A 20,929-nucleotide genomic window follows, 5' to 3' on the forward strand; every position below is an offset into this window, starting at 1 on the left:
TTAATTAAAAACATAATAAGTATTACATACTATAAATTGTGCATATCACTTTGACAAAATTCATGGAGAGGAATTTTAGAGAGAAGGGAGTCCTGCAACCCTTCAGGGACTAACAGTGTTACCTCTTTTAGGGATCAAAGTTCCTTTTTTGTTTAACATGAAGAGTTCATAAAATAAAATTCTGCCTGCTACCATATCTTCTAGTCCTCTGACCTAGTTAAATAGTACATTATTATAAGCTCTGCAAAAAAAACCCCAACATATTATTAATTATACTTCTTGTGCATCCATGCTTTCATTAAAAATATATGTACAATATGCAAAAGTAGCTTAAAAGTCTTCATATATTCCTCCTTATTGTCATCAGTTATAAATCTCTTCAGATATAAATAAAGCTTCCAGTATTCTACGATCATTACTAGCAAAAGCTAGTACCTTGTCATATATATTCTTTGGAATCAATGCACTCCGTAACAGTCTGCTTTACACTCTGGTAGTTAAACCATATGCATATGTGTTTACTAGATAAATGCAAAATACAAGGGTCAATTTCAAACTTTTTACTCAAGCAAGAATTAGGTCTTTACATGCTAGGATAGTGTGACCGAGATTTCCTGGTATGTAAAACCTAAGGGGTAGATTTTCAAAGGGTTACGTGCATAAGATACCCGCATAACCCCCGAAAAACTGCCCCAAGCTGCCCCTGCACGCGCTGAGCCTATCTTGCAAAGGCTCGGCGGCGTGCGCAAGCCCCGGGACTCGCATATGTCCCGGGGCTTGCAAAAAGGGGCGGGGAGGGGGCGTGGCCGGAGCCTCCAGGCACAGCAGCCATTTGCTGCTGTGCCCGGGATCATGGGCCGGCTGTTGGCCGGTGCACGTAACTTCTTCCACAAAGGTATGGGGTTTTTTTTTAGATAGGGCTGGGGGGCGGGTTAGGTAGGGGAATGGAGGGGAAGGTGGGGAAGGTGGGGGGAGGCGGAAGGAACATTCCCTCCAAGGCCGCTCCGATTTCGGAGCGGCCTTGGAGGGAACGGAGGAAGGCTGTGCGGCTCGGCGTACGCAAGTTGCACAATTGTGCACCCCCTTGCACGCGCCGACCCTGGATTTTACAACATGCGTGCGGCAGCACGCACAGGTTATAAAATCGGGCGGAGATTTGTTTGCGCCGGGTTGCGCGAACAAATCTATGCCCGCGCGCACCTTTTAAAATTTGGCCCTAAATATCTGAATTTGGCCCCAAGAGTATTCATAGGTTTAATATATTTGCCAATAATGTCTGTAGTCTTTTCTTTGTTTGGAAGACTCATCTCCTCTTTCAGTTTCCTCATCTGATGTGCTGTCCAACATCTGCACATCCCTAAGGTCCTTTGCAGATGTACAGTTGTGGGTCTCCAGCTCATCAGCATTATCAAAAAATACCCTACAAGCAGGACACTGGAACCTGCCCTCTCCACAATAAGAAAAACTCTCTTTGTGGATTTTGTCTCCTTCCTCCTCGTCCTCTGTTTTGATTGGTGTGTGATTTTGGCTATGTTTGGCAGCTCGATGCTCCTTAAGACTACGAGAGTGATAAAAGCTCCTTTCACAAAGATCACATTGATAAGGCTTCTCTCCTGTGTGGATTCGCTGGTGCTTAATAAGTTCCGTGGATTCCACAAAGCCTTTCTCGCAGACGCTGCACTTGAATGGCCTGTCACCAGTGTGAACAAATGTATGCCTTTTGAGATGGTCAAATCTTCTAAAGCTTGTTTCACAAACAGTACACTTAAATGGTTTTTCTCCTGTATGAATGAGATTGTGTTTTTCAAGGTCTGAAGGATATTTGAAGTGTTTACCACATATACAACATTTGTATAACTTCCAGTACACCATGTCCTTTTTAAATTCTGGATGAATTTGCTGGTGCCTAGCAAGCTTGTGGGCATCCTTAAATCCCTTCTGGCAAATAGGGCATTTGAAAGGTCTTTCATCTGTGTGGCTTCTCAGGTGGTGCTTTAGATGGGATGGCCATTTAAAACTCTTCCCACAATCAGGACATTTAAGAGACTTATCTTTGGTCCAAGTTGCATGCTGCTTGTCAAAATCTCTTGAATGTCCAACATCTTTGGTATATTCCTTCTCAAGGTGTCTCTTTCTTTCACCACTGTTAGCTGGTCGTCCCCTGGACAGATGGGGCAAGGAATCATTCCTCTCCTGAACAGTGTAAGGGATGCCTTTACTATCAATTAATAAATACTCTACATTATCTTTTGTACTTGCCTCTTGTTTCCTACCATCCATACTACTGCTGGTTTTGTAGCGAGATTAAATTTACTTAAGTGACATACATAGTCACAGTTCACCACTTTAATCTTCAGTTCCAGCTTCCATTTGGAGCCTACAAAGCAAGCAACATAAAATTTACCATGAAACTGAAATAGTATCTACTGTATGTTTTCATTTTCATGTTCTGCCTGAATCATATAATCATAACAAAATCACTTATGAAATCAAAGGTGCAAAGAAAAAAGCTCCATCACTCCCATGCTCTGAATATTTAGCAGGTTCCTATAGGGAAACTGACTTTATAAAACCATTGGGGTAGATTTTAAAAGGTGTGTGCTCTACCTGGCGTGCAAACATGTATGCCTGATTGTATAACTTGTGTGCGCAGAGAATGTACTTCCTGGGATTACAACTATATCAGACTCTCCTAAGAATGTGATGAGACCAGCAGTGATGACTTCGGACTCACTATGGGACCTGACTGCGGTTCTTATGCAGGTTTTCAAAGACCAATCTCAGTGACTGGAAGTTGTCTCAACAAAATTAGATGTAGTGGCTGGTGATCACCAAAGAATACTTTCAGAACATTCCCTCACTATGCAGTCTATGGGTTCTGACATAAAAGATTTACAGTCAGTAAATGCCTCGATAATTCGAAAGCTTTTAAATACTATAAGGAGAATTGAAGTTTTGGAAAATCATTCACGTTGTTTAAATTTAAGGATTATAAATTTTCCTAAAGTATTGGGTTTACCTATATCAGTCATATCGCATGCGAAAAGCCCCGTTAACGCATGCGATAACGCCTTTAACGCATGCGATAGCACCATATCGTATGGTGTGATGCAAATCTGAAAAAGAGGAGGAGGAGTTAGGGGCGGGAGTGGGCTGGGTTTGCCAGTCTGCAAAGTGCTATCGCACAGACTAAACGCTGATTTTAACTGCACCTTTTTCAGTAGCGTTAAGCCGTGCGTTTCGGGGCGGTAAGGTGTTAGCATATTTTGCGATGTCTCCTGAAAGGCCTGTTTTATATGGTGTGAAGCTCCCGGAGCACCAGCCTAGCCATCTGGGAGAGAGAGAGAGAGAGAGAGAGCCTAGCCATAATGCCCTCTCCCTAGATAGGTATCTGTACCCTATCTCTCTCTCTCTCTCTCTCTCGTCTGAGCTCCCTGGGACCATTAACAATGGTCCCCTAGTGGTTGTATGCAGGAAATACAACAGGTATGGTACTTATTGCAAAGTCTGAAAATGTTATCGCAATTTGCGCTAACTTAGCTCTTCGCATAGGTAATTAGTGCAAATTGTGATAAACTGTATATTAGCATAAAACACGCCCCTTTTGCTATCGCATGCAATACTTATCGCATTTTGATAAATCCAGGCCATAGGAAATATTTCGCAGAAAATTTGAAAATCCCGCTAGAAAAAAATACCTGTTTTAAATAAGAGTATATTTCTTACATTTCAAAAGAAACAGGGTTCAATAATGGTTCCTACTAATCCATCAGAATTGAATAATTTGACAGCTTTTTTAGAGGCCTCGTCAGAAGAGGTCCTCGAGAGAGCAACCCTTTTGATTGTTTTTTTTCCTTTCAGGATCTTAATTTAGTAATGAAGCACTACTTCCAAAACTTCAATACTTTCTTTTATGGAGGTCCAGTTCGGATCTATCATGATTTTGCTAAAGCTACACAAGATCGCCGTAAGGCTTTCCTAAGTATGAAAAAAGAAGTAATGGATAGTGGTGCCTCATTTCTTTTACGCTACTCTTGTAGATGTATGATAAAAAAGGGAAATAATACCTTTATTTTCTTTAATCCAGAACAACTGAGTAGCTTCTTAAAAAACCAAAAGACCCCTCAGATTTGAAAGAACACCCGAGTGTACTAGGTAAATACAAATTATGGGAGTGATATAATCACTATTTTTTCTTTTAATATTGTGATAAATTGCATTATTCTCCTTATTCTTAAACCCCTTGGTTTAAAAAGAGATTGTGTTTTCAAAATTGAGATGGATGAGCTTTGCTCTGTGCTTTCTTTTTATGTTTCTATATATATCTAGTATTTCTTGGCAAAGATCTTGAATAACTTGCTGATCAAAGTTGTTTTGTATTTTAAAATAGAAATGCTTATAAATAAATAATAATAAAAAAAAAACCAAAACAAAACAAAACCTGATTTAACAATCCAGAATAGTAAAATATTGTCTGAGCATGTTCAACTCTCTACAAAGAGATCCATTTTGAATATCTAATACAAGATCAAAAACAAACCCAAGAAGATCTAAACATGCTGGAAAGTGTAATAAAAAATTACCTGATATCATTAGACATCCCTATAACAATACAATACAACTGGATTGTTGTGTCTCCAGGAGAGGTTTGGAAAACACCGAATTATGGAATGCTTCCCGACTCTGAAGGGCTCCTGATAGAGTTCTAAATGAGATGCCCAAATACAGCAGTGTACAAGTCAAGGAAACTCAAGTAAAATTATTTAACTTGATTCTACTTTCTGATCACTTCCAGAAACATGGGTATGAGGGTTAAGTATACCAACCTGTAATCATGACGATATCACTAATCCAATTTACAAAGTATCTGAGTCAAAAGTAATATTAGTAAGAAGCAAGTCTGCTTACTGTAAACGGTGTTTTCCATAGATAGCAGGATGAATTGGCCATGCTATTTGGGTGACGTCACAGACGGCACTCTCGCGGACATTCGCTTCTCTAAGTTAAAGTTTTGAACTACTGTGCCTTGGCAACACTTCCCACATAAAGTGTGATACTTGTCTCTTCAGTTAGTGAGAAAGCTAGTAGACAGCAGCTTGATAGAAAGAGCTGGGACAAGAGACATATCCAGGGAGGAGGAGGGTACACATGGCTAATTCATCCTGCTATCTACGGAAAACACCCTTTATGGTAAGCAAACTTGCTTCTTTTCCGTCGATAAGTAGGCTGAATCAGCTATGCTATTTGGGAGTCCCAAGCCCAAAGGAAAAACATTTTTGTAGCATGAGATAGACTGACCAATCCCAAAGTTATTTATATATTAGCAGAACTGATTTTTTTTCCAACCTCCCCATGGACATGACTTTTTGGCTAAGGACACTTGATAACACTGCTTTTCCCAGACCTCTGTCTGAAGCTGCAAGCTTATCAAGGAAGTAATGAGCGGTAAAAGTGTGAATTGATGACCAAGTAGCCACTTTGCAGATGTCCTCTATGGGAATATTTCGTAGATGCGCCACAGAGGATGCTGTGGCTTGTACCTGATGTGCAGTGACTGAACTGAACAAGGGTGAATGTGCTGAAGAGTAACAGAATTGAATACAGTTTGAGAGCCAGCTGGATATTGTCCTTTTGGAGACTGCTACACCCGAGTTAGGGTTGAATGAGACGAATAGTTGTGAGGCTTGTTGATGAGACTGAGTTCTTTGTTTATAGTAAGCTAAAGCTCTTTTACAGTAGAGATTCTCTTCTGTTCCTGTATGGTTTGGGAAAGAAGATAGGTAGTGAAATTTCCTAATTAATGTGAAAAGCTGAAACCACTTTAGGTAGAAATTTAGGATGAGTTCTGAGGCCTACCTTGTCGTGATAAGAACACAAGAATTTGCCATGCTGGGACAGACCAAGGGTCCATCAAGCCCAGCATCCTGTTTCCAACAGAGGCCAAACCAGGTCACAAGAACCTGGCAGAGAGAGAATGAACTAATGCCTGTAGCTCACTCACTCTTCAGGCTGACATGACTGCTATGAGAAAAACCACCTCCCAAGTGAGATATTTCAAATGTACAGAATGTAGTGGTTCGAAGGGAAGATTCATTAGAGCTGATAAGATCACATGTAAATCCCAAGGAACTGGAGGTTTTCGGATTGGAGAATGAAGGTTAAAAAGTCCTGTCATGAAACGCAAAACCAAAGGATGAAAAGCTACTGAAGAGTCCTTGACCCTCTCATGATAAGCAGCAATAGCACTTAGGTGAACTCTAATTGATGATGTCACTAACGCCAACTTGGAAAGATGTAGTAAGTAAGTGAGGATATTGCTGGGTGTGGAAGAGAAAGGGCTAATGTCTCGACTCTGACACCACTCAGCATACCTTTTCCATTTGAAGGAATAGTTACATCTGGTTGATGGTTTTCTCACAGCTATGATAAATCTTTGAATATCTGCTGAAAGAGTTATGCCCTGCAAAATCCCATGTTCAACATCCAGGCTGTCAAATGGAGGGAGGAGTGTAGAGGATAAAGAAAGGAGCCTCCTACCTGAGTCAAGAGATCTAGGTCTTAATCGAGATCTAATGGATCGGTCTCGGAGTACTGTTCCAGATAAGTAAACCAGGGTTGTCTCGGCCATGAGGGTGCTATGAGTATCATACAAGCCTTGTCTCGTATTATTTTCTGAATTGTTCTTGAGATGATAGGTATCGGAGGAAACACATAAAGGAGATCTCTTGACCACAACATTAGGAAGGCATCCTATATCTTTCTCAGATGGCTTGGGTGTACGGAACAAAACTGAGGAACTTTCCGGTTTTATTCTGTAGCAAAAAGATCTATCCAAGGGCAGCACCATTGTAGAAAGATTTGTTTTGCTACTGATGGGTTGAGCGACCATTCGTGGGAATGAAACAGTCTGCTGAGACAGTTGGCTAATGTATTCGCTATCCCCAGTAAGTATGTAGCCCTCATGGTTATTGAATAGTTGAGGGCCCATTTCCAGATCTATACTGCTTGTCTGCAGAGAATCCAGGATCGTGAACCAGCCTACTTGTTCACGTAAAACATGGCAACCTGATTGTCTGTATGAATAATGAGGGTATGACCTCATAGCAGATGTGTAAAAGTTATTAATGTGTATCTCATGGCTCTGAGATCCAGAAGATTTATTTAAGCTAGTTTGTTTTTTGACCACTGACCCCGAGTCTTGTAAATGAGTAGATGCGCTCTCCAACCTGGAGTGGAAGCATCTGTGGTGAGTACTAGGGTGTGGGCTGAATCTCGAAGAGGTGGTCTGACAGTTAGGACTTCCAGATTTAACCACCAACGAATGTCCATCTTCATGGAGTTTGATATGGTTATCTTGGTGGACATTGGTTGGAGGCCTCACCTGGAGTACTGTGTTCAGTTCTGGAGACCATATCTCCAAAGAGACAGAGACAAGATGGAGGCAGTCCAGAGAAGGGCGACCAGAAAGGAGGATGGTCTCCATCAAATGACTTATGAGGAGAGATTGAAGAATCTAAATATGTACACCCTGGAGGAAAGGAGGAGCAGAGGTGATATGATACAGACTTTCAGATACTTGAAAGGTTTTAATGATCCAAAGACAACGACAAACCTTTTCCATCAGAAAAAAATCAGCAGAACCAGGGGTCACGAGTTGAAGATCCAGGGAGGAAGACTCAGAACCAATGTCAGGAAGTATTTCTTCACGGAGAGGGAGGTGGATGCCTGGAATGCCCTTCCGGAGGAAGTGGTGAAGACCAGAACTGTGAAGGACTTCAAAGAGGTGTGGGATAAACACTGTGGATCCATAAAGTCTAGGGGACGTGAATGAAGAGTGGGTGGTTCGCGGGAATGACAGTTACTGCCTGGAGATAATACCCTTATTCAATAAACATACACACGGTTAATGCGACTCCAACATTGCTGTAAGCTTCAACGGCAAAAGGAAATGTGGAAAAAAGGATTTGCATTCACAAAAAAGCGGGGAGTAGCTTGCTTGTTACGGCGGTTACTACCCCAAACCAAATAAGCCTGATACTTCACTTTCAACAGCATAACTCTCTGCTTCTCTGGCAGGGGAGAAAGACTGATACTTCACGCATATCCAGCATAGCTCTCTGCTTCAACGGCAGGGGAGAAAGTCTGATACTTCACTTTCAATGCATATCCAGCATGACTCTCTGATTCAACGGCAGGGGGAATGAAGAAAAGTGGATCTATATACAGACAACAACCAACAAGGACTGAATTACATAATCTGGGAAAACAAATAAGCATGGGTGTAGCTTGCTTACTGCGGCGGTTACTACCCCTAACTAATTAAGCTAGATATTTCACTTAGATGCAGTTCCAACACTGCTCTCTACATTAATGGTGGGGGTGGAAGGGAAATAGAACCAAAAGGTTACTAAGAGGCAAGAGTAACAGATAAGTATGAGAAAAAAAAAAAGTGCGAAGCTTGCTGGGCAGACTGGATGGGCTGTTTGGTCTTCTTCTGCCGTCATTTCTATGTTTCTATGATATTGGGTCCATTGTAATTTCAATCCCTAATGAAGACTGCACATGTGCAGGCCAGTGTGAGATACTACATAGATGGCTGTCACTATGTGACCCAATAATACCAGGACTTGGTGGGCTGTGATCCTTGAGCAAAGGAGCAATTCTATGCAGAAATGATGAAGTCGATCGATTCTCTCTTGGGGAAGGAAGGCCAGAGATTGGACCAAGTCTATTCTGGCCCCTATAAATTGTAAAATCTGAGTTGGTTTGAGTACCAACTTCTCGTAGTTGATGAGGAATCCCAGAAACTCCATCCAGAAGATTGTAGATTCCAGATGCTGACGCGGGGACATTTGGTGGGGGGAAACTATCAACCAATCGTCCAGATAGGGAAAGAAGCAGATCCCTTGACACGTGAGGTGAGCCACAGCCACAGCCAGACACCTGGTAAAACTCTGGGAGCTGAGGATAGACCAAAAAGTAGAACTTGGAAGCAAAGGAACCGCTGGCAGGAGGGGTGTATTGGCATCTTTGAGGTCCAGTGAACACATCCAATCACTCTCCTGAATGAACAGGAGTACCAGTTTCAGGGAAGTCATCTTGAATTTTTTCTTCCAAAGATATTTGTTTAGGGAGCATAAATCCAGAATTGGACGGAGACCTCCTGAGCTTTTGGGGATGAGGAAATATTAGCAGTAGTATCCTGCGTTGATCTGGTGTTTGGGCAATGGCCTTTTTCTGGAGTAGGGCATGGATCTCTTGTTCCAGAAGAGGTGACTGAGAAGAATCCCTGAACTGGGTTGTATGACATAGAAGAGGAGGTTGGGAGAGGAAATGCAGATGATAACCCTCGTGGACAATTCAAACAACCCATTGATCCAAATTGATGTGGTTCCACTGCGAGGCAAAAGATATTATTCTGCCCCCTACTGGAAGGTGAGGCTGTGGCTCGGTGTTCTTCAAAAAGATGGTGGAGGGTTTTGAAGAGACGACTGGGAGGGCTTTTGTTTTTTCCTGTCTCTTAGACATCCTCTAGCTGGAGCCAACTGGGTTTGAGAACACGGCTGCTGGAACGATTGAAACTGTTGCAGTCTGTAGGATGGAAAATATTTGCATGGTTTCTGCTGGTTGTAGTATGTCTTCCTATACTGTTGATAGAAGCATATCAATGTCAACTGAGTGTCTGATACTGCCGACAGAGATTGAACTGCCACATTCTGCTCTTTTAATTGGCCAGTGTATCCTTAAGCTTTTCACCGAATAGGTTATCTCCCAAGCAGGGAAGACTGGCCAGTTTGTCTTGCACATCTTCTCCGACTGAACTAGAGCAGAGCCAGGCTGTCTGACGAGCAGCTATAGCAGTTGCCGAGGTTCTAGAAGATGTCTCGAAGGATTCATATTTTGCCCTGAGTAGGTGGCATAGATCTTCCTGCATGTCACAGAATGGCTAAGGTGTAATTGGATGGCCTGATTCAGAGTGTAGAAAAGGTTTCAGTAACTGTAAGTTTCCGTACAGATGCTGCACCATATAAAATTGGTGCTGCTGTATTCTTGATGTCAACATGGCACTTTGGAAAGTTTTCTTGGCATACTCGTCTAGGATTTTATGCTCTTTCAAAGGAGGAATAGAAGCATGTAGTCTACACTTCTTGCATGTTTCATTGCCAACTCAACGACAAATGATTGGGGAGTAAGTTGAACAACGCCTTATGTGGCCGATTTTTGTAGTCTGAATTTTAAATCTAACTTCCTGGAAACTGGAAGAATGGAGTGAAGGGACTCCCACATCTTGGACAAAACTGAATCCAGTAATTTATGTGATGGTAGAGCTGTTGGTTCAGCTGGTACATCTAGAAGTTTTGTTTTCCAAATACTTCCTCTCGAGGATCAGGAATTTTATGGACCTTGAATCCTAGTACGCTGCCCAATTTGTCCACAAATTTTGAATAGGTGAGATTCTTTGGAGGAGAGGAATGGTCTGGAGACTCCTCCGGTGAGTCAGAGGGGATTGCTGTTGAATTGTCTGGGGAATGATCCAGTGGAGAGCCCTGGACACTGACTAGGGGAGAGTGTTGAACTATATCCGGTTGTTCCTCCAGAGCTGGTGATAGTTGCTCTCTATGAGGAGGAGTGGTTAATGAATCTGCATCTCCCCTGGACCTGGAAGATGTGGAGGAGAACATCGAGGATGCAACGTTGAAAAAAGATTTTTTATGATAGAGGAGATCTGGTCCATGGCCTGTTGTGATTGAATAGCCTGTGGATTTGTAGCAGATTTTGAATGGTGCCGCTCCTCTTGAGGGGAATAGGAATGTCTACCCCAAGGATGTACCTTCGCAGATAAAATTTCTATGGCCGGTTACGGCTTCCAGGATCCTTTCTCCCTATCAGGAGGTCTAAGCTTGGACGAGAGCTGTTCCTGAAGTATGAGGCAATGTTGATGTAAGCAGGAAGATAAGCCCAAACACACCGAGCGGCCCTCTGGTGTCAAAGCCGACTGAGAACTAATCAATACAGGGAGAGGCGAGAACCAGGGAGGTTGAAATAGAATCTCCTGGAAGGGATCTGTAGGGTGGATTGGAGACCCGGGTTTATGTTGACTTGATTTGGCTCTGCCAGTCGAGTCCTTGATTTTTCATGACACATGCATCGATGAATGCTTTGTGTGCGTCAATACTGCACTGCGCTTAACATGGCTAGTCTGTGTTGATGCGCAGTGCTTCGTGGGATGCGGCAACTGTTGTTCTGTCGACTTCTGCATCGTGGCCTGCGCAGATGCATCATGTGTCGAGGCCCGTGTCGATGCATCTGTATCGAGGCCTGCATCGATGCATCGTGCATGTCGGCGTGCTTCTTTTCTAATGCTTTTTCCAACATCTTCGATGCATTTGGACCCTAGTCAGGTATCGTTCTTCCGATGGCGCCGTCAATGCATCCCCTTCAGGTCACTTTGGATCTGGAGTAGATATGGGTTTTTTTAGGTGCTATAGTGACCTCAGCCCCTGAAGAAATTGGGTGCTTCTTACCCCTTGGTTACTCCGAAGAGGCCCTCCTGGCCACCTCATGAGACGACGACTTATGCGCTGGAGACAAGTGGAAGGAGCGCCTCGGTGAGGGTGTATAACTACCTGAAGTCAACGAAGCACCCTCCCGTTCTTGGAGGCTTGTGATCTTTGCCACTCTCTGTCTCAATGTTCCGTGAGACATACCGCCGCAATCCTTGCATTTTGCCTGGTCATGAGCTGGACCTAGGCAAATGTAACAATAGTTATGGTTGTCAGTGATGGAAATTATGTGTCCGCACTGACAATATTTAAAGCCCGGTTTCTTGGGGCCTGACATTATGGCACTGAAAAGTGCTGTCTGAGGAATCGCTAACACGATGAATAAAGAAGAAAAATAGAAGAAGAAAATCTAAAGAGATGCGCAGGGAAGAACATTCGTCCATGCCTGAGCGTGGGAAAAAAAACAAACTGAAGAGATGGGTATCGCGATTTGCGCGGGAAGTGCCACACAAGCACAGTAGTTCAAAACTTTAACTTAGAGAAGCAAATGTCCACGAGAGCGCTGTCGGTGACATCACCCAAATAGCATGGCTGATTCAGCCTGCTTATCAATGGAAAATCTATTTTATGACATTGTCAACAAAAGAAAACAATTCCTAGCAAACAGCAAAAGCCTGCACAGACATCAAACTGGGCTCCTCCCAAAGCACTGACCACATATTTACTTTACAGAAACTGGATTGATATGTATGTAAAAGCAACCCCCTTTACTTATTTACAATTACTTTTATACCGCAATATCACAACAGGTCAAAGTAGTGTGCAAGCTTAAAAAGCACATACATAAATTTAAAAACAAATTCTTCCATGAGGAGAATACTCTATCTACTTGATTTATTGATTTTTGACCTTTTGATTCTTTTTGGTATCCTGGTCTCAAACTCTAACTACTGCAAACTGGGAATGGGAAAAGGGGGAACTATTATATAATGAATCTATTAGATGTAAGATAAAGATAAACATGCAGAAAGAGAAGTAAGACAAGGATGGAGTCTCAAGTCCTACCTCAGTGATCAACTTACACTACTGGAGAGATCCTCAATCTCAGGACTGACACCAAATGAAACAGAGATCAAATGCCTGCTGAAGGTATATATGATCTGGTAATTTTAGCTCCTACCCAAGAGGATTTCCAGGAGACTCTAACCCTGCTTGAAACCCACTGTAAATCATGGGCTGAATCTGGAAAAAAAAAAAGCAAGTTTGCTTACTGTAAATGGTGTTTTCCGTAGATAGCAGGATGAATTAGCCATGCTGTCTGGGGACGTCCCTCCGGGGTGGCTAGGTGGAGCTTCTCAAAGATGACAGAGCTTTGCTCTGTGTGTGTGGCTGCACGTCCTTCCCCGCACGGCTCCATTTTCTCCTCAATCTATTCCAAAGCATGTCTGCGAAGCGTGAAGTGGAGAATGTCCGGGGAGATGAGCATGGCTAATTCATCCTGCTATCTAAGGAAAACACCATTTTTTTCCCCACAGATAAGCAGGCTGAATTAGCTATGCTGTCTGGGAGTCCCCAGCTGAAGGTTGTGAGCACAGTATGAAGGGTCCCTGTGGGAGCGTGGCGCAGTTCCTGAGGCTGAGTATGACGTGCTGTGCCCAACCTGGTCCAGTAGTGGACAGTCTCTTTATGTGGTCCCTGACTGGAGTATGGATCTGCCCATCATCACATCCGCAGCGGCTTGCTGGTTGAGACAGTAATGGGAAATGAAAGTGTGGAGTGAGGACCATGTAGCGGCTTTGCATATATCCATTATTGGGACCTCACATAGGTGAGCTACTAACCTGCCATCACTCTCACCTGATGGGCCTTTGGCGAACTGGTCAGGGTCTCTGATCTTTTATTGTAACAAAACTGAATGTACTGCAAAATCCAAGTCGAGAGAGTCCTCTTGGAGACTGGCGGACCTGGGCATTTGGGTTGAAGGAAACAAATAGCTGTGAGGTTCTAGATTCGGAGTGCATTCTACGCTTATAATAGGCCAAGGCTCACTTGCAGTCTAGCATATAGAACTGACTCTCACCGTCATTTTTGTGCGGCTTCAGAAAGAAGGTCGGCAGGGTAATGGTTTGATTGATATGGAAAGCTGAATCTACCTTTGGTAAGAACAAGGGGTGTGTCCATAAAGTCACCTTGTCAAGATGAAATTCAAGGTATGGTGACTCGCTACTCTTCTTGCGGAGGTCAGAGGGACTAAAAACAGAACTTTCCATGACAGATATCTCATATGACTACTTTCCAAAGGTATGAAAGGTGGAATCGTCAGCTCTTCCAGAACTAGACTTGAGATCCCACAGAACAGGTGGTCTGTGAACCGGTGGTCGCAGTCCTAGAATACCCTTCATAAACCAGGAGACTAGTGGGTGGTTGGACACCAGTAGGCCATTGTAGGGATGATGGTAGGTTGCAACGGCACTGATGTGGACCCTCACCGAAGCTGTCGCCAGTCCCGCCTGATAAAGGGAACGGAGGTACTCTAAAAGGAGTTCTGGTGAGCAGGAGAAGGGGGTCTATGCCCTTGTCATTGCATCAAGCCAAGTATCTAACCCACTTGCCCTGGTAGTTCCTTCTGGTAGAAGATTTCCTGGATGACACCAGAACCTCTTGGATCTCCAAAGGCAAGTGCAAGTGACTTAATACTGTCCTTTCAACCTACATGCTGTGAGATGCAGTGAGGACTGTATGGGGTGAAGCAGGATTCCGCTCTCTTGTGTCAACAGATCCACTGTGAAGAACTAACAAATCCACAAGGATGGCGATAGCATCGTCACCTGAGCGTATTTTGGAGGTCACTCAATCGCTAGAAAAGGGTTGGCCAAAAGGATGTAGCCATCTGTATTTGATGTTTTCTTTGGACAAGAAAGCTGTAACTTCTCGCAGTTCTTGACTATTCTGCAAAGTGGCTTGCGTCAAATCAGCGTAGACTGCTATTTCTTGACCTTCCCATAACCAGGTAAATTGTTTCCTAGCAGCTGTGGACACTTTTTCTTTTATGAAAAATCATGAAAACAGACTATGATATCTCTGATACGGTTGTTATTATGTGTACCCAGCGCTCCATGGGCTCTGTCCAGTTTAATGTCAGGGAAATCGCTCTCCCTTTCAATAGTCAGTCAAAGTGGTAAGATGTTTACAGAATCGCACTATCAAAGCCTCACAATCAGCATTTTCTGGTGTTTCCTGGAAGCCCCGAAATTGGCGATTTCCCCTTCTAGTGCAATTCTCCAGATTAACCAGCTTTTTTTTTATAGATAAATTCTCATCTTGAAGTTCGGAACAAACTTCCTGGAAGTGTTTAGAAGCTTCTGCCTGGAATTCCATTCGGGTGTCTAAATCATCTACCCGATGTCACAGACTAGCTATTTCTTTTTTAATGTCTTCCATCATCCCCAGCAATTCGTTTTTGTGATCTTTCAGATCCTTTCTCAGACTGCAAAACCATTCTCTGAATTCAGAGAGAAAAAGGAGATGTGCAGAGGAATTATTCAATGCATCATCAGGGCTCAAGTCTTCCCCAAGGCCTTCCAGGCTGCCACCATCACAACACTCCCCTCCTTCAGCAGTGCTACATTTTTTATAAGAAAACTGACGAAAATCTACAGATTTTCACTTAGCAGCCACCGCTCTTTCTCCACAAGATATCAGCCTCACAGTCAAAGAAGACAAATGAGATCTAGGGGCTCTGATTACTCATGATATGCTAGGCAGGGAGAGGAGCTCTGCATTCAGGCTACCATCTCTCCTGATGACGTCACTTCCTCCTGAAGTCTGGGTCTACTTTTAACCTAGATTTACACAAAATAATATAGAACCTCAATATAAACCCTGCACTACCAATTCTGTAAACATAAATCCTCAACAATTGGTGCAAAGCAGAAATAGGGTGCTTCCCTCTACTAGTCACCATAGAAAAATAAGAATATTCAAATTCTGGTGTCACTTCAGTAACAGAAACATAAACTCCCTCCTCTAGCAGGCACTTTGTGGTGTAACATAAAACCCTGCAAAAAATATATATTTGGCACCTACAAGGTAAACCTGCCACATCATCACAGCATTAGCTCTTAGGACTCAAACAGCAAAATCCCTGCCTATGAAAAGGAAGCATTGAAAATAATGCAACAAGTCCTAGAACACCAATACACCTCTTAATGGAAGATACAGATTGGAAAACAAGTCTAGTTGGACAGCTATACAGAACCTAAGCATTAGCAGAATACATACTACTATCAAATATCATGTATATAGCCCTACTTCACATATGCAGCATTATACAAATACACATAAGAGACTGTAAGCTCATTGGAAAAGGGACTATCTAATTTAGGAACACTGATCAAACATATAGGAGGCTTCAGGACATTTACTTATTATAGTAAACATAGTTAAAATCAACAAGTCTATGATCAGAGAATGAGCCAGGGTTTAAGATTTGAAGGTACCAACTCAGGAAAATTAGGAATAATGGTGCATACCACATATTGGTCACATTAAAAAAAACCAGACCCTCATCAAATACAGAATAAGAGCTAGATTCACTAAGGTTTTGTTTTTTTTTTTCCATAGACACAGAATGACAGAAAGGTTTTAGTGAATTAGGCCCAAAGTGACCACAAATTAGAACTTTATTTTAATTCATTTATTTATATTTTTGTGACACTTCAAAGTGGATTACATTTAGGTATTTCCCTATCCTCAAAGGGCTTACAATCTAAGAGGGTAATTTACTAAAGGTTTTCTCTCATTTTGTGTGAAAGGGAAAGATTATTAGTAAATAGGTCCCTAAGTCTCTATCTGAGGGGATGGAAGCTGAAGTGACTTGCCCAAGGTCACAAGGATTTGAACCCTGGTTTCCCTGTTCATAGCCTGCTGCTCTAAATGCTAGGCTATTCCTATACAACCCACTAGGCTACTTGTATACAAAAACTGAAAAAGGAAAACCCCAAGAAGCCAGACTACATATGGTGCAACACGAGAAAAAAAACCCAGAAATATATTTCCTCATGTACTGTGCAAAACATGCATCAGACATGCACATTTCCCAAAGCTAATAAATAAAATAAAAAGCTTCCACAAAAGACGAGCAAGAAAAATTCTGTACAGTCCTCAGTAGAAACTGCAGTTACATGGCCAGAACCATAACATGACGAGACAAAATACACATCTCCAGAAACCTGTCATTGTCCTCTCTGCACTTTGTAATTATGTTTTATTATACATTGTTCTTCTTTTATTTAAATACCTCAGGCATTTCTTTGCAACGCATTTACACACTGACATGCCTGTAATGTTTCCCGTATCTATGCAGAGCTCTCACGCCCGACCCCTGTAAACGTGACCGTCTCTCACCTTGCCGCTGTCAATCCCTTCCCCTCCGTCACTTGGCCAGACACCACTGAATTTCAATGTGTTGTTCTGCGCTTGGTGTAGACGTCATCATAAAGCGCAAGCGGAGAGGGACGAATCGGACGATAGAGTTTTCGTGCGCATGTGCCCAACTAAGAGTTGTAGAGCCCCGCAAGCCGTTTCACTTCGCCTTTCCCTGAATGTTCCACGTGCGTGGGGACGGAGGGAGCGATGGTGGCGACGGGTGAAGTCCGGTTGTTGCGCTGCGGCGGGAGCCGGCTGAATTACAGAAGAGCCGTGTTCTCGGCACCCTCCAAGTAAGTGGCGGGGTAGACCCGCTCCGGTGAGGGGGCCGCCCCGTGCTGGCGCTCATGGCCTTGCAGTAGTGCTGATGCTGCTGCCGGAGCTGCTGCGCTTTAGGTCAGATGCGGGTTTGGAGCTTGGCGTGCAGTGCTGCCCTCTCTTCCTGCACGCCTGCTGTTTGGTGTTTCTGTGTAACGACCCTGAAATACGTGCGTATTAGAGGAGCTATATGGTAACAGACGTAAAAAGGGGTTACATTGGCAGAAGTTTGACCCTTATGAGAAAAAGGGGTTGATTTACTACAAGTTCGAAATTTGTGAGCCGTAACGCCAGTCTTCAAAGCTTCTACTGTAGGAATACATACGTACATTCCAGCCCAAAGGGCTAAACTGCGGTATCTCTAGAAATCTGTTGGTGACTTTATGTAAATCAATAGCATATCCGATAGTTGCTTCTATAATGGGGCCAGTGCAATATGGGGCACTGAGCTCAGCATGCCGCTGAACCCACATTTTGGATGCGCTAGAGACATACCATACCGGCGAGTAGCTATTCCTGGACATACCCAGATCAGTCCAGACCAGTGGATTATATACTCCCACCAGCAGATGGAGGCAGAGAACAAAACTTCGAGGCACGGCCATATAACTCTAGTGCCATCTGCAGCTCCTCAGTATTTCTCTATCTCCAGCAGATGGTGGTCGTGCATCCTGCAGCTTTGGACTAAGTTTTTTGCAGGGCTCCCCGAGGTGTGAGGTTCTGATCGCAGGCCATCCCTTGGGTGGAGCAGGGCGAACGGGGTTTTGGACACCCCTGGCTGTAGAGCCCTTGGATTCCGGGGAGTTGGATAGCCAGGGAACTGGTTCCCTCCATGCCCCGAAGCTCTCTTCCAGTGCCTCCTAAAGGAAAGTACTCCTGTGGGGATTTTTTATTGTTACTTACAGAGTTAAAAAAAAAGATGAAATTCTTGCCTTCAGTTTTTCTCTGCATGGGCTTTTCTCCAAGGCTTGCCGTTTTAGGCAGTGCTCGGCAGGGGGAGGAGAAGCATCCTAGTACCCGGGGCCTCCTCGGGTCGAGGAAGTAGCTCCTGGGTGTTTTTTGGCCTCAGGGCAGGCATTCTAAGGGTCTGGGCAGTTAAACCAGAGGTTTGCAGTACTTTTTATCTGTTTCCTTCCTCCGCAGAGCGCTGAATCTAGGATTGGAGCCATTTTGGGGTTTTTTTTCACTAGTGCTCAGCCTGACCCATTTTCTCCCTTCTGGGAACTCAGTGGAGCTGGGAGAAGGACTGCCATGTCTGAAAGTACCCTGGTGAAGGTTTGTAGGGCCTGTGGCCTGGCTTTAGAGTTGGATGCTCTCTCTCTGTGCCTCTTGCTGCGGGGAGGAAGGGGTCATTTGCCAAGAGTCAGAAGGCCTAAGAGCGTGCTTGGGGGAAGAGCAGGAACAAAAGCTAAACCCCAAGGGTCGAAGGTTACCCAGGGGAAGGAAGCTAAGGAAGTCCGGTCCCATCCCCCCCCCCCCCCCCCTTTCCCCAGCAGTGGTAGAACCAGGCCAGGGAGACCTGAAGGATACAGCTTCGGATTCCAGTAGCAAGGATGTGGGACCCTGTGGTTTTTCCCAGGAGTTTGTGCTACCAATGCTCGAGACCTTCCTGGCCAGGAAGGTGGCAAAGAGGAGGTCTCAGGACAGCTGCCAAGTGTCTGAAGACTCAGGTTCTGTCTTTTCCGAGCCCTCGGGCAGCCATGCTCCAAGGTGACTCTGACCCTGATCCGGACCCAGAGACCGGCAGGGACGATCCGTTGTTACTGGATGCCCCTGGGTGGGGTGATGACCCTCGGGTGGTCAGGCTGTTTTAGCCCCTTATTCCCCAGGTGCTGGAGGAATTGGGGCTCAAACTGTCACAGGAGGATTCTGACAGCGAAGGGGTCAACCCGATCCTGGACGGGCTGCAAGGATCCCCCTCAGCTTTCCCAATTCCAAAGAAAATTCAGAAGCTTATCAGCAGGGAATGGGATGCCCCAGTGGCCGGCCTCAAGGTAGGACGGGCCATGGCCAAGCTGTATCCGCTGTCAAGAGCATTTGGAGTCCTTACGGAACCCCAAGGTAGGTGCAGCGGTCCATCCGTTACTAAGCAGACTACCATTCCTGTGGCAGGTTCGGCGGTCCTGAAGGATGCCCAGGATCGAAAATTAGGGCTCCAGTGGCGCAATTGGATAATGCGTGGTACTTATACAGCAGTACTGCCTATGAGATATGCTCACCTGAAACGCCTTGTTGAAGTCTCGGCTTGAATCTCAGAGCGGCTGTATGTGCCAGTTTGTTGCAGCGCGCCTGCCTGTGTTGGATTCTGCAACCACAGGACCTGGCCTCCTTGGGGGTCATGTCCCAGGTGCAGAGGGGTGGCTTACACGGTGGATGCTCTGTATGACCTGGTTTGGACTTCAGCGCATTCCATGGCCTCTTCAGAGGCAGCCTGACGACTACTGTGGCTCCGAAATTGGTCGGCTGACTCCTTTTCTAGAGCACGTTTATGCAATCTTCCCTTCACAGGGAAGCTCCTCTTTAGCAAGGACTTGGACCAGCTGGTAAAGTCACTGGGAGAATCCAAAGGGAATGGGCAAAGTCTTCCAATGAACTCAGGAGCACCCACTCCCCGGAGGCGGCGGTAGGGGGACAGCTGTCCCAATTCTACGAGGAGTGTGTAAGAATTACGACCGACCAGTGGGTACTACTGGTGATCCGTGTAGGTTACGCTCACTCTCCCAGAGACGCCTTCCTGGTATCTCGCTGTTCATCCCTAATCTAGCAAACCGTGGTAGAATCCATGCCTTGCCATCTGGTAATTCTGCAGGCCATCGTTCCAGTTCCAGAGGTGGAACGAGGGGCCGGACGGTACTCCGTGTACTTTGTGGTGCCAAAAAAAAAGGCAATTTTTCGTCCCATTCTGGACCTCCAACAGGTGAACCGGAATCTGAAAGTCCCGCGTTTTTGAAAGGAAACCCTGCGCACGGTGATTGCGACGGTGCACAAGGGGGATAGTTCCTCGCCTCCTTGGACCTCACAGAGGCCTACCTCCATATCCCGATCTGGAGCGATCATCAGCGGTTCCTGATTCTGGGACAGTGTTTCCAGTTTCGTGCGCTCCCCTTCGGGCTGGCATCGGCACCCCGCACCTTCACCAAGGTTATGATGGTAGTTGCAGCAGCCCTTCGGCGGGAAGGAGTGTTGGTGCACCCGTATCTCGACGACTGGCTCCTCCGGGCGAAGTCGGAGGAAGACGGTCAGCGGACTATTAGTCATGTGACCCACTTGCTGCAGTCGTTAGGGTGGGTGATCAACCTTGCGAAGAATCACCTGATTCCCTCCCAGGTCCTGGAATACCTAGGGACTCGATTCGACGCTCGTCTGGGCCGGGTGTTTCTGACAGAGGAGAGGATGCGCAAATTGCAACAGCAAGTGAATTGTTAAGGACGATGCAGACTCCTATGGCCTGGGACTATCTACAGGTGCTGGGATCCATGGCCTCAACACTAAAACTCGTCCCATGGGCGTTTTCTCACTTGAGACGATTGCAGCAAGCTCTCCTGTCCCGGTGGAACCCAGTGTCTGAGCAGTATCAGGTGCAGCTGCCCCTGACCTTGCAGTCCAGATCCAGCCTGGCATGGTGACTTGTGGATTTCAATCTACAGAGAGGAATACCCCTCGAAACCCCAGACTGGGTA

The 20,929-nt window shown here is 44.8% G+C and overlaps 2 protein-coding genes across 2 annotated transcripts in view; one reads left to right on the top strand and one right to left on the bottom strand.

The window, feature by feature from the left end:
• Positions 1-1,097: 1,097 nt before the first annotated feature.
• Positions 1,098-17,018, bottom strand: LOC115093765 (zinc finger protein 22-like). Its single transcript, XM_029605985.1, has 2 exons — positions 16,911-17,018; positions 1,098-2,377 (listed from the first exon to the last, which is right to left on the bottom strand). The coding sequence occupies exon 2, from the start codon at positions 2,278-2,280 to the stop codon at positions 1,255-1,257; it is 1,026 nt and encodes a 341-aa protein (XP_029461845.1). The 5' UTR covers positions 2,281-2,377; positions 16,911-17,018; the 3' UTR covers positions 1,098-1,254.
• A 73-nt stretch (positions 17,019-17,091) lies between these two features.
• WDR75 (WD repeat domain 75) overlaps positions 17,092-20,929 on the top strand; it is a 147,981-nt gene continuing 144,143 nt past the window's right edge. The window contains exon 1 of the mRNA XM_029605984.1: positions 17,092-17,224. Within this exon, the coding sequence (XP_029461844.1) occupies positions 17,139-17,224 (86 nt within the window). The 5' untranslated portion in view covers positions 17,092-17,138. The remainder of the gene's footprint in view (positions 17,225-20,929) is intronic.

This window comes from Rhinatrema bivittatum, chromosome 6 (assembly GCF_901001135.1).
Source record: "Rhinatrema bivittatum chromosome 6, aRhiBiv1.1, whole genome shotgun sequence".
NCBI classification, from domain to species: domain Eukaryota; kingdom Metazoa; phylum Chordata; class Amphibia; order Gymnophiona; family Rhinatrematidae; genus Rhinatrema; species Rhinatrema bivittatum.

Coding starts and splice junctions, on each gene's coding strand:
- LOC115093765 (XM_029605985.1), bottom strand. CDS start 2,280: ATGGATGGTAGGAAACAAGAGGCAAGTACAAAAGATAATGTAGAGTAT.